Below are 17,022 nucleotides of genomic sequence, written 5' to 3' on the forward strand. Positions count from 1 at the left end.
GTTATCTCCCTCCACACACACCAGTTACTGAGAATATGACACCACCCGCCACCCTCTATACTGCCTGAGTACAGTGGCCACACAAGGAATGGTATCTAATGGTAAAATGTCCAAATCTGTGGATTATTGGAAAGAACTAGGCGTCCAAACATCTGGACGTGGGTCTTTAGCAGCAGCGTCAGTGCCTGAACTATAGCAAGAACGCCTTCATTATTAAATGTAGTTTTATGTCACAATCACTTCTTTGTTCCTTAAACAGTGCCACCACTGTATACAGGTCATATGTGGTATTGCAACTCTGCCATCATTTCAATAAAGCTGAAGCTCAGCAGCACGGCCAATGGAAAGCTGCCATATTTTTCTAATCTTAAACATTTAAAAGGGGATATCATGTGCCGCTCACTCCCACATAGGAGGAGACCGGGTGCTGATGACCCCACACTCCTATCAAGATGATCAGTAGGTATGTAATGAATTGGACACTTGCCCAGTATCTGATGACTGCCCACACGTCTCAGCAGGTGTGTGGGGCTGTAACGTCATTGCCACCATTCACCTCCCATGAGGGAGGGAGGTAGTGAGCGAGTGGCGTGGGATAACCCCTTTAAGGGCTGTATTATGATGAGTTCCCATCACAGCTTGTACCGCTCAGCCTGTCCATCATGTTCTGTCAGCAGAAACGAAGATGACTTTTGTACTATTCATAGCATTGTCTCAGCAAGTATACTATGACCAGTCATTAATGATTAATCTTCCAGGCACGGCCATTGCTATCACGGTAGACATAAATATGGGAATGCTGAGGGATCAAACAGATGAAAGTTTGGGCTGAGTACTAGGGAAGGTAGAGAATTCCAGAGGATAGGTGCAGCTCAAGAGAAGTTCTGTACTCGTAATTGGGGAGAAGGTGCTCCTCAGTGTTATCAGCCATCCATGTTAGCATTGAGATTTCCAAATTTATTTTGAAACGGAAACAATGGTCGGATTGAAACGAAATTTTTCATGCCTGTAGGCCAGACCCTGAATTTCATGATATGGAAATTGTTTTGCTGTTTTCAAATCAATTCTAGGGGCTGCAACCCTCTAAACATCCCAAATTGGAAAGCGGCTAGAACAATTCCAAAGAAGGCGACTTTTCTCTGAAATTGTCAAATGGATTGGTTTGAAAATCTCGTCAGTGATGGTCGATTATAAAAACTACCCCTCCGGTGCACCCCTAAACGCAAACCCTCCCCAAAGGATTGAAAATGGGGCGATAATGATAACCTTGGTTTAATCAGTAAGCTTTCAAAGGCGCCCAAAAATGTCTGGAAGCTGGTCAAGAAATCTGAATGTTTATCCCCATTTTCAGGGCATTTGCATGTGTACCCCTTAGAATTTACCCCCTAAACGTCATGTTATGCAAAGAGGCAAACATTATGTTCATCTCCTCACATCTACTGATCAGTCTAACCAATTTGCATCATCAAATGACCTGTCAAAAGCCACCAAGGGATAAAAACCCTCCCTATGTCTAACAGTTTAGCCGCAGCGGTCACCACTAACTTCAGCATCTAAGGGATTAAATGGCAACTAAGAAATTATCTTCAATCTATAGACCTGATTTCACCTTCTGATCGGAGTTGATGTATAGCGCCAGAACACGCTCTCATGAAGGTCTGTGTATCCTGATCAATCTGGTCGTGCTCGCTGTCCGTCATGTGGGAATTTAAACACATGGCTACAGGAAAAAAAAAGCAAATGAAAAACCACCATTAGTGACCACAAAATGCCACCCAGTCAGGTCATTATACAGTGACAAGTATGGTCCATATTTCAAACTGTAATTTTTTGGTAGCAACATGATTTGCTCTTGGTAGAGGAAGAAAAAAAATGGCTCCCATATTTAAAGTGTTTTTCCGCCTTCAGGAAAGTGGATCCTAAACGCTCTAAAATAACTAAAGTAGAGTAGGTATTCAGCCTCCTGTGCTCTTCCCCTCTCCTCTGGGTCCAATGCTGCTTGGGTCTACCTGTGCACAACTGCCAAGCTCAGTGATTGGCTACATTGATGTTGCGTGGAGGCAAAAAGACCTGAGCAGCATCGGGGAGGCGGCACTGGACCTGGGGAAGGAGAGTATCTGCTCTGTTTGTTATTTTAGAGCATTTTGGGTCCACTGAAAATGGAAAACCCTTTATATTTTTTGGTTAATCTGGTATTAAGAACCAAAAGCAAAATTAAAGGGTTAGTTTCAGGTCTGATCACATACTCCAGATTATTTAGACTTCTAAAGCAGAGTGCGTCACATTGAACTCCGCAAAAGTAAAAAAAGAAGAACCTCATAGGCTCCATGGAACGTTATACCTAGTGCAGTGCTGGAGGGGAGAGGGCTGAAAACCCCTTAGTGTGAATAAACTATTTACTGAACATTTTGTTATCGCTCTTCGGAGTTTACAGGCCAGATCATTCAGCCCCCCCCCCCCCCCCATGTTTTTCCTTTGTTTGTTGTTTGTTTTTTAAAATTCAAATGCTCATGTGAATGCACGAGGACAGCCTGACAGAACGCTAGTCTTGCCATATTGGCCAAACAAACAGGTATTGCTTCTAAGGGGTTTTCAACCCACCCCCACCCCCGTGTAAGGGCTAACAACTCTTTTTAAGGTGTATCTGTAAGGCATATCTGTAGGGAAAAACAAAAACCCAACAGACACCTGAAACAATGGTTAAAATCACAAGTTCAGCAGAAACACAAGTGCAGACGTGAAATAGAGTTGAAAAGGGGTGGTTTCTTCTTCTGTACAGTAATGGGGTTTTGGGAGGATGGAGAGGAGGCGTACACCACCTTTTGACCCAAGTTTTGAAATTTTCTCTCCATTAAGAAAATTCATTTCATGGGGTTGAAATTTGGGGTCCTTTTTGTGTGTCCCCCCACCCCCCCAAATGAGGGCTGGGGTGCCAGTAGTGCCACAAAAATGTGGGGCAAGCCTTACAGCATTACACCCCACAATCCATGCTGACTGTGTCCAAAATGCTCCAACCCCCACTTTTATGTGTGTGTGGGGGGTGGTAATGGCGTTTTTACCGCTTGGTGGATTTTGACGGTCATCTGATGATGCAGATTGGTTAGACTGATCAGTAGATGTGAGATGAACATAATGTTTGCCTCTTTGCATAACATGAGGTTTTAGGGGGTAAATTCTAAGGGGTACACATGCAAAATCCCTGAAAATGGGGATAAACATTCCGATTTCTTGACCAGCTTCCAGACATTTTTGGGCACCTTTGAAAGCATACTGATTAAACCAAGGTTATCATTATCGCCCCATTCTCAAGTCTTTGGGGAGGGTTTGAGTTTAGGGGTGTACCGGAGGGGTAGTTTTTATCGTAGGCGGTTGAACTTGACAGGATCACAAATGATAGGCAATCGACCATCACTGATGAGATTTTCAAACCAATCCATTCGACAGTTTCAGAGAAAAGTCGCCTTCTTTGGAATTGTTCTAACCGCTTTCCAATTTGGGGTGTTTAGAAGATTGCAGCCCCTAGAATTGATTTGAAAACAGCAAAACAATTTCTGTATCATGAAATTCAGGGTCTGGCCTAAAGCCATGCAAAATTTTGTTTCAATCCGTCCATTGTTTCCATTTCAGAATGAATGAATACTTGGCCGGGGCTCCTTTTGCATCAATTACTGCATCAATGCGGCGTGGCATGGAGGCGATCAGCGTGTGGCACTGCTGAGGTGTTATGGAAGCCCAGGTTGCTTTGATAGCAGCCTTCAGCTCGTCTGCATTGTTGGCTCTGGTGTCTCTCATCTTCCTCTTGACAATACCCCATAGATTCTCTATGGGGTTAAGGTCAGGCGAGTTTGCTGGCCAATCAAGCACAGTGATGCTGTTGTTTGTAAACCAGGTATTGGTACTTTTGGCAGTGTGGACAGGTGCCAAGTCCTGCTGGAGAATGAAATTTCCATCTCCAAAAATCTTGTCGGCAGAGGGAAGCATGAAGTGCTCTAAAATTTCCTGGTAGACGGCTGCGCTGACTTTGGTCTTGATAAAACACAGTGGACCTACACCAGCAGATGACATGGCTCCCCAAACCATCACTGATTGTGGAAACTTCACACTAGACCTCAAGCAGCTTGGATTGTGGCCTCTCCACTCTTCCTCCAGACTCTGGGACCTTGATTTCCAAATGAAAATTGGAACTCTGGGACCTTGTGGAGTGTGTCAATGACTGCCTTCTGGACATCTGTCAAGTCAGCAGTCTTCCCCATGATTGTGGAGCCTACTGAAACAGACTAAGGGGTCTTTTTAAATGCTTCGGAAGCCTTTGCAGGTGTTTTTTGTTAATTATTCAAATTTACTGAGATAATGACTTTTGTGTTTTCATTGACTGTAAGCCATAATCATCAACATTAACAGAAATAAACACTTGAAATAGATCACTCTGTTTGTAATGACTCTATATAATATATGAGTTTCACTTTTTGTATTGAAGAACTGAAATAAATTAACTTTTTGATGATATTCTAATTTAGTGAGAAACACCTGTATATATAGCCTCAGGGACCATGTAACGCTGCAGTAGTTTGTGCCGACAATAGGAGTAACTGACGGAGAGTGCTGAAAGTAAAGGAGGGCAGAATATGCAATAGAAAGAAAATATAGAGAAAGTGAGAACCCTGTTTCATAACTTCATTATGTTCTAGCCACTAGGTGGCTCCTGACCTGCACACAGTGATCACACTCTAGTCATACAAAGAGAAGGTGGTATGTTAAGGCTGGCTTTCTATTTGTAACAGCGCCACACCTGTCTACAGGTTGTGTGTGGAATGGCAGTTTAGCTCTATTGAAGTTAACCGGGCTGATTTGCAATACCACACGCAGCTTGTCAATAGGGGTGGCACTATTTTTAGAAGGTGCAATGTTTTTCTAATCCTGGACAAATAAGGTGACATCATATCAAAACCCCTTTGAAGTGAAAATGGCACTAATTCTCTTACGTCTGCACAATAGGAAAGATGTTTGTGCTCCAGAGCTGCTGTTCCTACTGTATCAGGCAACGATTTAAAGAGTCCTGGCGCTATTCACTTCCCTCTTCTATCCTCTCTTTTTAGTCTGTTAGTACTGAAATGCCCTTCTCCCTACTGTGTCTGCTTGCGCCAATATATGAGGAAAAGACTCTTCTACCCTGCAGCCACATGCATCCCTGCAACTCAAAATAACATTTCTCTTCATTTCAGCCCAGAAGAATAAAAAAATAGAAACATAATTTATTGATAGTGCACCCTGAGAACTCAGGTTTTCTCAGACATTTCAAGAACGTGCAGCCACACCATGCGACTACCGAGATGAGCGTGTGAACAAAGCCCTACATGTACGTCTGTTAGGACATTCAGTTTGTCTGTTCTGTTTTAAGAACAAGTGGAATCAGTTCTCCGCTACATCAGTGATGCAATGGAAGCAGTTAGGCCCCAGTGATTATAATGCTAGGGTCACACAAGCATATTTTCTCTCATCCACAAAATGGATCCGATCAGGCTAATCACACTATGATCAGAGTATGATCCGATTTTCTCGGACGTGGAGAACATGGGAAAAAAAAGTTCTCCATCCTGTTAAGTCTGTGGAAATCAGACTGCACTCAGCTGTCATCCGAGTGCAGTCTGATGATTTCCACGGACTCCTAGACATGCACGGCTGATTACAATCTGAATATTGGATGCAAATCGGACATGCAGCGAGATTTTCCTCGGACAAACTCAGTCCAAGTAAAAAATCGGGCATGTGTACGGTCCCATAGAATAATAATGGTCCAAGTGTGATCCGATGTTTTGTCAGATCGTATTTGGACTGAAAATATGGTGCGAGCCCTTATGGTGACAGTCTCGGATCTTTCTTTTTGGAACGGAAGAAAAAGTTCTGATTGGAAAAAAAAAAGTCCATACAATCTATAAAACAGACCCCATAATAACCAATGTGGCCCCTCAGCTCCCGTACACATCACTGATGCAGGGGATCACTTGTTCCTAATGGGACGGTAAGAAGCGCACCCCTATCAGCAGCCACGTGTGAACCATGTCCTGGTCAGCCATTTTCTGCATTATTATAAGCTGTCATCCACCAGCCGGTTATATAACTTCTGCATTTCTAGGGCAGACTCGCTCTTGTATGACCGACTGTGGGGATTTCCAGTTATGATGTGACTGACGTAAATAAAACGCAGATTTACGCTTCTCCAGAAAGAGAGAAAACTATCATTTCAGACCCCCCATCCAGCCCCCCACAGCCTGATGTGACCAGTGCAGAAAAGAGGAATTCTTTTTTGTGCAATGTGCCGGTAAATCTCTGCTGTCACCGCCCTGTCCCCTCCCCCAGTTACACAGAATGACCTATCCCTTTAAGGTTTCAGAAAAAAAATAGCTTGTGATTCAGCAATAGGGGAAGTGTCTCCTGTGTTTTCATACAGTCTCTTCCTGTCCATCACATGAGAGATCGCCTGTCCTTCACCATGTACAGACATATCCTGCTCTTTGCCCTCATCTCCTGGGTTCATGGGGGGCTCTACTTTCAGGAGGGTCAGCACTGCTATAGACCAGGATCCAGAGGCAACTTTGGAGTGAGGTAGGTACCGCAGCAAGGTCAGTAGATGAGGGTAAGAGAAAAGACTTCTCAGATACAGCTGTGGTAGAACTACAAGTCCCAGCTTATCTGTACAATACGTCTGAGTTACAGCTGTGGTAGAACTACAAGTCCCAGATTACCCTGTAAAGAACTTCTCAGTTCCAGCTGTGGTAGAACTACAAGTCCCAGCTTATCTGTACAAGATTTCTCAGATACCGCTGTGGTAGCACTACAAGCCCCAGTTTTTCCTGCAAAATACCTCTTAGATACATGTGTGTGGTAGAACTACAAGTCTCAGCTTATCCTACCTGCTATTGGAGTTCTACACTAAATAAAATCAGAGCTGGTCTAGACCTACAACTCCCAGCAAACCATTTTATTACATTATACCTTGGGCAGAAACAAAATTAATTACCGCCCTCTATTATCATACAAATGTGCCCAAAAAGTTTACAAAGTTTTTTTCTATTTTTTTTTAGATTTAGATTCTTTTCGCCTTAGATGGGCGAAACACATTAGGCTAAAGGAAATACAGAATTTTGATAATTTGGAGGAACACTGCAGTAGATGCCATCTGTTCTCTGTTATCAGCCACTGACTGTGTAGTGTTCGGTGTGATAAATAAGGAAGGTGAGAACGATCCTCTGCCCTACAATCAGTCCTTTATGTCTTCCCTCCAGCTCAGAGACATTTATAATGCTGATTTTAGGATGTGTGGCCCTTTAATGCTCAGTCCTGCAGAGGCGTATAATGGAATTGTGGTGACACCGCGTTACCAATGTGAGTGCACTTTTCTAGTAAATGAATGTAATGACCCGTTACGTGCTGTAAAGGTGAACGGCGGCTGCAACCAAAACCCACCACGGAAAGATGAGTGATATTTAAAGGGCACCTAACAAATATACAGACACTTCTACTGGTATGAAATACCAAGAATCTACATCTCCGGTGTGATTCTAGAACACCGGTCACGTATATGATGTAGGAAGGGGCACAAAAATGTCCAATAAATGGCCCCCACTAATTAATCGTTGCGGTCAGCGAGTCATGTGACAAGTTTCGTGTTACAGACGGGTTCACAGTGGGCAGGGATGAGATTTTTCCAGCTCTCTGATTGGTAGTGAATCCTATTGTGACCTTAGGTCCATGCCTAGTACTGGTGACAGGGTCCCTTTGAAGGGGGTCCCACCATAGCCATTGATAGTGCATCTGATCAGTAGAGATCTCTGGCCTTCAGATCCCTAGGAAGAAGGATCCATAGTACCCAGGTAAAGTTCAGCACAAACATTGCTGATGTCCCAAAAAAACACAAAAGAAAAAAAAACTATTTTATATGTTTACACTAAGGAAATCGTTGCTTCTTCTACGGGAAGATAAAGGGTTTGTCCAAAATTTTTACAAAATTGTTTCTTTTCCCAGAAACAGAATCGATCAGTGAATTTGATTTTTTAAAGTCTTGCAGTTCAGTTACATCGAAGCTAAGCTGCAATACCACACACAGCCTGTTGACAAGTGTGGCGTTGTTTTAGCAAGGAAGTAGACATACTTTTCTATAACTCCTGGTTAAATAGTTATCTGGCCAACAGCCATCTTCCCAATAGTTACACCCTATGGCCCAAACAAGTTTTTTTGTTACTGTATGGAGATAAGCTGCACAGAGGTGTATGGTAGCTGCTTATCCCCCAGGGAAACAAAGGATCGGTTTTCATTAATCATAGAAGCTTTAGTTGTCAGCAGACGCCATTGAAACCGGTGGGATCTGTAGACCTCGCTGTATGAGAAGTGCGGACGTCTACATAAATTAATGGAAGGTTCTCCAGCCACAAATCACGGGAGGGATTGTGAAATAAATCAGGGCGTCTCCTTGAGTAGTCAGTGGGCAGTGTCTTAATGGCACTTGTTCTTCTCAAAGGTTCTTAAATATACTTGACGCTCCAGCCACTTGGATGCCAAAAATTCCCCCAGCAAATCTGTGTTGCTACTTCCTGATAGAGATGGAGGACATTTACACATTCCCTTTAAAGAAGATTCCCTCTTCTTCATAAATGGCTAAAATTGCAAATTGCCTACAATAACAAGGGGCTTTGGAATTGACCTTTTATTAAAAATTGTCAAGGAGTTAGTTAAAAATGCGACTTTTGGCACCTTAATGGCTCTTTGGATCATCTCTGCCAAGATAGGCAGAGCTAGGGAGGAGCTGGGGTGTGACCACCCACCCAGTCAAATTCATCAAATGTGCCTCCTGAAGATTAGCCAAGAGGACAACCCTTTATGGGAATAATTGTGATAATTGGATGATTCTGTCAGACGCAGATGTTCTTACATACGGGCGGCACCATATAGAGCTGCTCATCTCCTCCTCATCTGTCACACATCGCTTTGTAGCAGGTCCTTGTTCTTGCACCAGTGATTAACTGACGTAATTTTTGTGCTTTCTTTGCCACAGCTGCTCATAATAGGCACCTCAGCTGCTGCAGAACATCATACGGATTCCCTCTGAGATCTGTTTACGTTTCCTGTGGCTTTGCGCTTTTATATGGTCATATATTCTTATAGTGTGATCCCACATATAACATAGTGCAGAGCAGGTAAATAATCACGTCTAGGACTAATCAGAACTGTCTTCCTCTACTACAGGACCTACCCACGTCCACATGAATACATCTCAGTGCAAAGTCTACCAAAGGTCTGGGACTGGCGTAACGTGAACGGCACCAACTATGTCAGCTCCACACGAAACCAGCACATCCCACAGTACTGTGGATCGTGCTGGGCACATGGGAGTACCAGCGCTATGGCAGGTGGGTTCATGTAACCTGTGACCAGTGCTCCTAAGGCCACGTTCACACATTCAGTATTTGGTCAGTATTTTACATCAGTATTGGTAAGCCGAAACCAGGAGTGGAACAATCAGAGGAAAAGTATAATAGAAACACGTCACCACTTCTGTATTTATCACCCACTCCTGGTTTTGGCTTACAAATACTGAGGTAAAATACTGACCAAATACTGAAAGTGTGAGTGTGACCCAAAAGGAAGAAAAAAAGAAGGATCAATCCAGTTTCTTGTAGCTGCTCTGCACTGGAAACCTTAGGACCAATGTGGCAGTGGTCTTAGGTATGTTCCATTCCTTTGTTACAAAGAGTTTATCGCTCCAAACTGCTGCTTTGTCCCCCATGCTTCACACTTCAGCTTTGTTCGCTCAGAGAAAATAAACCTAAACTCGTCCAGGAAGTCAGTGCTGTTATCATTAAGGCACGTTTCAGACGTCCGGATATTTCCAGTGCTGGAAAAAACAGTACCGGAGATATCAGTGTCTGTGTGCACCTGTGCGGGATGTTTTGCGGCCCGTGCTGCAAGAAAAAAATGGACATGTCAGCGTGTTTTTCCCATGGACACACACTGACATGTGCACAGACCCATTCATCTGAATGGGTCTACGTGTGTCTGTCTCCAGTACGTGTGGAAACTGTCACCACACGTACTCAAAACACTGACGTCTGAAAGGCACCTTAAAGGGGTATTCCCATCTCCAAGATCCTATTCCACTATGTAGTAGGTGCAATAATAATAATATTAGCAAATACCTCCAATTAGAAATGTAGTATAGTTCTTCTGTTTCGTTATGTTGCCTCATGTGCAGGGCATTGCAGTAGCTTAGGTATCTATGGTTACGACCATTCATAGTTAGATGTTAGTGGTCATAACGATGGATTCCTAAGCTACAGGAAAGCATGAGGTAAGCGACATAGCGAATCTGAAGAACTATACTACATTTCTAATTGGAGGCATTTGCTAATATTATTATTATACCTACTACATATTGGGATAGGATCTTGGAGATGGGAATATCTCTTTAAGGACCGATAAGTAATTAGACAGCCTGTAAGTACAAGATTACACAGTCACTACCACACGAAACGGTGGATATGAGCACATTTATTTACTGTAAGGAAAAATTACAGGATTTTCAACACCCTAGAATTGAAAATTATATTGGCTCCCTTTCAGATCGAATTAATATTAAGAGGAAAGGAGCGTGGCCATCAGCTTACCTGTCTGTGCAGAATGTGATAGACTGCGGAGAATCAGGATCCTGTGAGGGTGGCGATCATGGAGGAGTGTGGGACTATGCCAGCAAACATGGAATCCCAGACGAAACCTGCAACAACTACCAGGCGAAGGACCAGGGTAGGAGAACCTCATCAGCAGGGTGACAATGTCATGTGACCTTCAGACATTCATGGAACACGGCCCGGGCATGTACCGCGATGTGAGGCTTTTCCGCTGGTCTCCTGAACCAAACTTGACAGCTTGAGGCATATATATGGCTGTTGCGTTTGTGTCAGGAGTAGTGATGGGTCCATCCGAGCCAAAGAGCCAGCTCCTTGCTGGGAACGATGGAAGCAAGCAGCCCAGTGAGAGCAACTAACTTCGGAAGCCGGGTTTCGACTGTGTTAATTTCATCTGAAATGTTTGTTCACCTATGGTGAATACATATTTAATAGGGGTCCATTTAGGATCCAAAATAAATGGCTCTTTTTGGTGAGCGGAGCCAAGTGATCCAGATGACCAAAAAGAGCTGGACTACCCATCACTAGTCAATAGACCCGAAGCCAGTCTATCAATCGCGGTAAGTACACAGACGTCTAAATTGAGCCTTAGTTCTGGAGAATTATCAAGAGTTACCTACATCAAATTAATTTACAGTTGCATGCACTTCTCTCTTTTTTGAGGAAGGGGCGTGAGGCCACCTTACAACACCTTCCTTATCAATTAACATACAAGTAAATTAGGAGAAGTAGCACCTTCATTGTGCTGATCCCTCGGCTCCCAGAAGTCAGACACCTCAATGATAAAACATCAGTGACTATCAGTGATAAAGTCTTGGATAACCTCTTTAATTCCCCTATGATGTTGCCAATGATTGTAAACTGCCCCAATACCAATAGTAGTCCGGACGTCCCTGAAATTGCCAGCATAGCAGATACGGAAAATAGTGGTGACTGCAGTGCCAGTAAGCGCCCCTAAACCCCCCAACCACAGTGCCCCTAAAAAGATTATTACATATAGACAGTACACTATTTTTTCCACACTAGATTTAAAAGATCTACCAAATTCTATGTGACCCAGAGATTAGACATCCTTCCATATTTACAGATCTGTCTCTGGCTGTAAGACAACTGACAACATAAAGCTTCTCATGAACACTCTGCTCGGTTATTGCTAAACATAGAGAATATAAATGATACAGAAAGCAAAATAATACAAAATGTGTAGGAAGCCCTCAGTGACAGTCGTCTGGGGGACAGAAATCATTCATACCATGTCATTTCTTACTCTCAGAGTGCAACAAGTTTAACCAGTGCGGCACCTGCACCACGTTCGGCAAATGCTTCAACCTCTCCAATTATACTCTGTGGAAAGTCGCTGACTACGGCGCGGTCAGCGGGAGGGAAAAGATGATGGCCGAGATCTACAAGAATGGACCCATCAGGTAATGTAGGAGAGAATTTGTGGGTGTGCACAACATCGACAAACATGTACCTGATTGGTGATCATGTAACGACGTAGGTCATCACATGTGAAGGAGCGCTTACACTAGACAAGTCTAAAGCTGCACCAGCTATATCACACAGCATGAACCACCATGATAAATATTGTGCTTTTTAAAAAGGTTTTCTGGAGACGTCCAGAGCTGCTTACTTCTGTATCTGAAGTGCGTGGTACCGATGACGTTATGACCTGCACACTTGCTGAGATGTGCGCAGGATCTGCAGGTTTGTGGACAGGTCTTATTGTAATGAACAGGACATAGGCACAATATCACAGGTCCTGCAGGCAGCTCAGGAGGTGTGCTTAACCAAGAATGGTTCCCATGCAGCGCCGGACGTCTCCGGATAACTCCTTTAAAACTGTCTAGGCCAAGTTTGCACTAAAAATTAGACAATATTGAGTACAATTCCCATTGCTGTCATGTCAGTGAGCAGGAACAAAGAAAAAATCCCTGAATCATGATCAATCTCCTCCATCCTGCACTAGACATAAGCGTCGTGCTCCGCCCCTCAACTACACTAGACATAAGCGTCGTGCTCCGCCCCTCAACTACACTAGACATAAGCGTCGTACTCCGCCCCTCAACTACACAGACATAAGCGTCGTGCTCCGCCCCTCAACTACACTAGATATAAGCGTCGTGCTCCGCCCCTCAACTACATTAGACATAAGCGTCGTGCTCCGCCCCTCAACTACATTAGACATAAACGTCGTGCTCCGCCCCTCAACTACACTAGACATAAGCGTCGTGCTCCGCCCCTCAACTACACTAGACATAAGCGTCGTGCTCCGCCCCTCAACTACACTAGATATAAGCGTCGTGCTCCGCCCCTCAACTACACTAAACATAAGCGTCGTGCTCCGCCCCTCAACTACACTAGACATAAGCGTCGTGCTCCGCCCCTCTACTACACTAGACATAAGCGTCGTGCTCCGCCCCTCAACTACACTAGACATAAGCGTCGTGCTCAGCGCCTCAACTACACTAGACATAAGCGTCGTGCTCCGCCCCTCAACTACACTAGACATAAGCGTCGTGCTCCGCCCCTCAACTACACTAGACATAAGCGTCGTGCTCCACCCCTCAACTACACAGACATAAGCGTCGTGCTCAGCCCCTCAACTACACTAGACATAAGCGTCGTGCTCCACCCCTCAACTACACTAGACATAAGCGTCGTGCTCCGCCCCGTTTTTTTTTGGACTATAAGACGCACCTAGGTTTTAGAGGAGGAAAATAGAAAAAAAAAGTTAAGCAAAAAATGTTGTCATGATGCCCTGTTAATGGTGAGGGGGGTCTGCTGCTGACACTGTTATAGGGGTAATGTCCCCCAATTCTGTTAATATCCCCGATCCTGGTATATACGGCCCCCTTATCCTGTTATACATGGCCCTCATCCGCATCTCGGTATGCATGGCATCCCTCATACCTCTTCCTGGTATGTATGGCACCCCTCATCCCTCTTCCTGGTATGTATGGCCCCCCTCGTGAGATAGTCTGCCGGAATGGTCACTGCTCCCCACACCGGGACTGTGTGCGTGGGGAGCAATGACCATTCACTCACCTTAATAACACGCACACTGTACCCGCAGCGCGGCTCCTGCTGCCGCTCTGCGGTCTGTGTGCCCGCTATTAAAGACCATAAATATTCACTACAATCCACTCCCATAGTACTCTAGGCACCTCTATGATGAGGAATATACTTGTACTTCAGGGTGGGCCTGTGGGCGGGTCTTTATTTGCTGATCTGGCCTAGAGCACCAGGATAAGACCCTGCCTACAGTCCCGCCCTGGAGCACGAGCATGTCATTAACTCATCACTGCAAACACTGATTACACAAGATGGATTTCTTCACCTCAGGTATCATATTAATCAGTGCAGCAGCCCCAATCTGTCAATGCCTGTAGTTTACTTAGCAAAATCCTGCTGACAGGTTCCCTTCAAGTGTCATGCTCCGCCCCTCTAGCCTGCACTAGACACGAGTATCATGCTCCGCCCCTCTAGCCAGCACTAGACACGAGTGTCATGCTCCGCCCCTCGGCTACACTAGACACGAGTGTCATGCTCCGCCCCTCGGCTACACTAGACACGAGTGTCATGCTCCGCCCCTCGGCTACACTAGACACGAGTGTCATGCTCCGCCCCTCTAGCTACACTAGACACGATTGTCATGCTCCGCCCCTCTAGCTACACTAGACACGAGTGTCATGCTCCGCCCCTCTAGCCTGCACTAGACACGAGTGTCATGCTCCGCCCCTCTAGCCTGCACTAGACACGAGTGTCATGCTCCGCCCCTCTAGCCTGCACTAGACACGAGTGTCATGCTCCGCCCCTCTAGCCTGCACTAGACACGAGTGTCATGCTCCGCCCCTCGGCTACACTAGACACGAGTGTCATGCTCCGCCCCTCTAGCCTGCACTAGACACGAGTGTCATGCTCCGCCCCTCTAGCCTGCACTAGACACGAGTGTCATGCTCCGCCCCTCGGCTACACTAGACACGAGTGTCATGCTCCGCCCCTCGGCTACACTAGACACGAGTGTCATGCTCCGCCCCTCTAGCTACACTAGACACGATTGTCATGCTCCGCCCCTCTAGCTACACTAGACACGATTGTCATGCTCCGCCCCTCTAGCTACACTAGACACGAGTGTCATGCTCCGCCCCTCTAGCCTGCACTAGACACGAGTGTCATGCTCCGCCCCTCTAGCCTGCACTAGACACGAGTGTCATGCTCCGCCCCTCTAGCCTGCACTAGACACGAGTGTCATGCTCCGCCCCTCTAGCCTGCACTAGACACGAGTGTCATGCTCCGCCCCTCTAGCCTGCACTAGACACGAGTGTCATGCTCCGCCCCTCTAGCCTGCACTAGACACGAGTGTCATGCTCCGCCCCTCGGCTACACTAGACACGAGTGTCATGCTCCGCCCCTCTAGCCTGCACTAGACACGAGTGTCATGCTCCGCCCCTCTAGCCTGCACTAGACACGAGTGTCATGCTCCGCCCCTCGGCTACACTAGACACGAGTGTCATGCTCCGCCCCTCGGCTACACTAGACACGAGTGTCATGCTCCGCCCCTCGGCTACACTAGACACGAGTGTCATGCTCCGCCCCTCGGCTACACTAGACACGAGTGTCATGCTCCGCCCCTCGGCTACACTAGACACGAGTGTCATGCTCCGCCCCTCGGCTACACTAGACACGAGTGTCATGCTCCGCCCCTCGGCTACACTAGACATAACCGTTTTACCTAGAGCGTTTCTTTAGTTGCTGGTAAACGAGTGGTTTGTACATGTGGTTATTAAACACACAAATTTAACCCCTGTCTTTTTTTCAGCTGTGGGATAATGGCTACAGAAAAGCTTGATGCCTATACTGGAGGGCTGTACGCAGAGTACCAGCCAAACCCGATGGTGAACCACATAGTGTCAGTGGCTGGATGGGGCGTAGATGAAAATGGAGTGGAGTACTGGGTGGTTCGTAACTCCTGGGGCGAGCCATGGGTGAGTATTGTATCTGGTGCAGCATGTAATATACCGCCGGGGGCACCAGGATTCTGCCTGCACCAGGAGGCTGTTCTAGAATTGCTGTGAATTCTAGCACCAGAAATTCTCTTACAATACACGTGGGGGATATGGAAAACTACATCCACAGGATAGGAGAACGCAGCGCAGAAATCAGAGTGTCACACATTTTTAACCTTTTGCAATTTTTAGAGTAAAATCTGCATGTAAACAAATTTGTAGTGGAAAATCTCCTCCAATGTCTGGACTGAGCCGAGGAGTTTGGTGGATAGAGGTCTGTGGTGTTCCCCTCTAAAATTAGGACCCACACTCCGATCTTTGATTATTTCTGCTCCCAATGTCCCAATTCAAAGACCCCACTGGGTGACATCCTTGACAACATGACTCGCGTACCACTATCCGTCCAGGGTACATCTGCTGCTGTGACCTGCTTCCGCCCCACAGTAATATGTATTTCCATAGTACATGGGCTGGCATTATGTATAAAACATATGAGCCTTAGTTATTCTATAATCCCATATTATACAATTTTTAGTACTTGGCACAAGGCTACTCCTGGCACTGGGCAGTCTATAATATTGCAGTCACGTAAAGGGGTCGAGCTGCAATACCAAACTCAGCCTGTGGACAAGAGTAGCGCTGTGCACAAAGGGAAAAAATATATATACAGTTATACAACACCCCTTAAGGCCAATTTACATAAAATAATCATGGTTCACATATAAATTCATAGGGGTTTTAGCAATAATAATCACAAAGTGTTGTACATGAATGATAAAACTACTTATTGATCGGTACGCAGGGAGAGAAAGGCTGGCTGCGAATCGTGACCAGCACATACAAAGGAGGCCAGGGAGCGGACTACAACCTTGCCATTGAGCAGGACTGTGCCTACGGAGATGTAATACTACCATGATGACTACTAAGATGGACACAAGACAGCAGAAGCTGCTGCAATTTGCATTTACCGCCGTGACAGTCCCTGCAGAGTCCCAGAGAACCACAGTACATCACACAACCAGATCAGCACCGCTAGTAAGGGGTCGTTGCTTTGACAGTGACTGGAGCACGATGCCCACAAGACGTCTTCTTTTATTACCTATGACTCTGCTAACAATCAAATCTGTTGTATAGATTGTGATTATTACCTGTACATCGCTGTATTTCCATCATGTGCAACACACTGACCACCGGCCAGCAAGGACAATAATGCAGGAGCACCAGTCCCTGAATATGACACGGATTTGTGTGTCTATACCATACACACCGAGAACATGGTCTGTGTAAGACACCGTAATGATTCAGGAACACAATTAAAATCTGTTATTATGCAAAAA

General features: G+C 45.5%; 1 protein-coding gene across 1 annotated transcript; it reads left to right on the top strand.

Moving 5' to 3' along the window:
* Positions 1-6,391: 6,391 nt before the first annotated feature.
* On the top strand, positions 6,392-17,022 carry CTSZ (cathepsin Z). Its single transcript, XM_073683046.1, has 6 exons — positions 6,392-6,603; positions 9,241-9,404; positions 10,615-10,794; positions 11,950-12,100; positions 15,499-15,664; positions 16,488-17,022. The coding sequence occupies exons 1-6, from the start codon at positions 6,467-6,469 to the stop codon at positions 16,599-16,601; spliced, it is 912 nt and encodes a 303-aa protein (XP_073539147.1). The 5' UTR covers positions 6,392-6,466; the 3' UTR covers positions 16,602-17,022.

The sequence above is a fragment of the Phyllobates terribilis genome, unplaced genomic scaffold (assembly GCF_046119375.1).
Source record: "Phyllobates terribilis strain yellow unplaced genomic scaffold, ASM4611937v1 Scaffold_5__5_contigs__length_657084704, whole genome shotgun sequence".
Classification (NCBI taxonomy): domain Eukaryota; kingdom Metazoa; phylum Chordata; class Amphibia; order Anura; family Dendrobatidae; genus Phyllobates; species Phyllobates terribilis.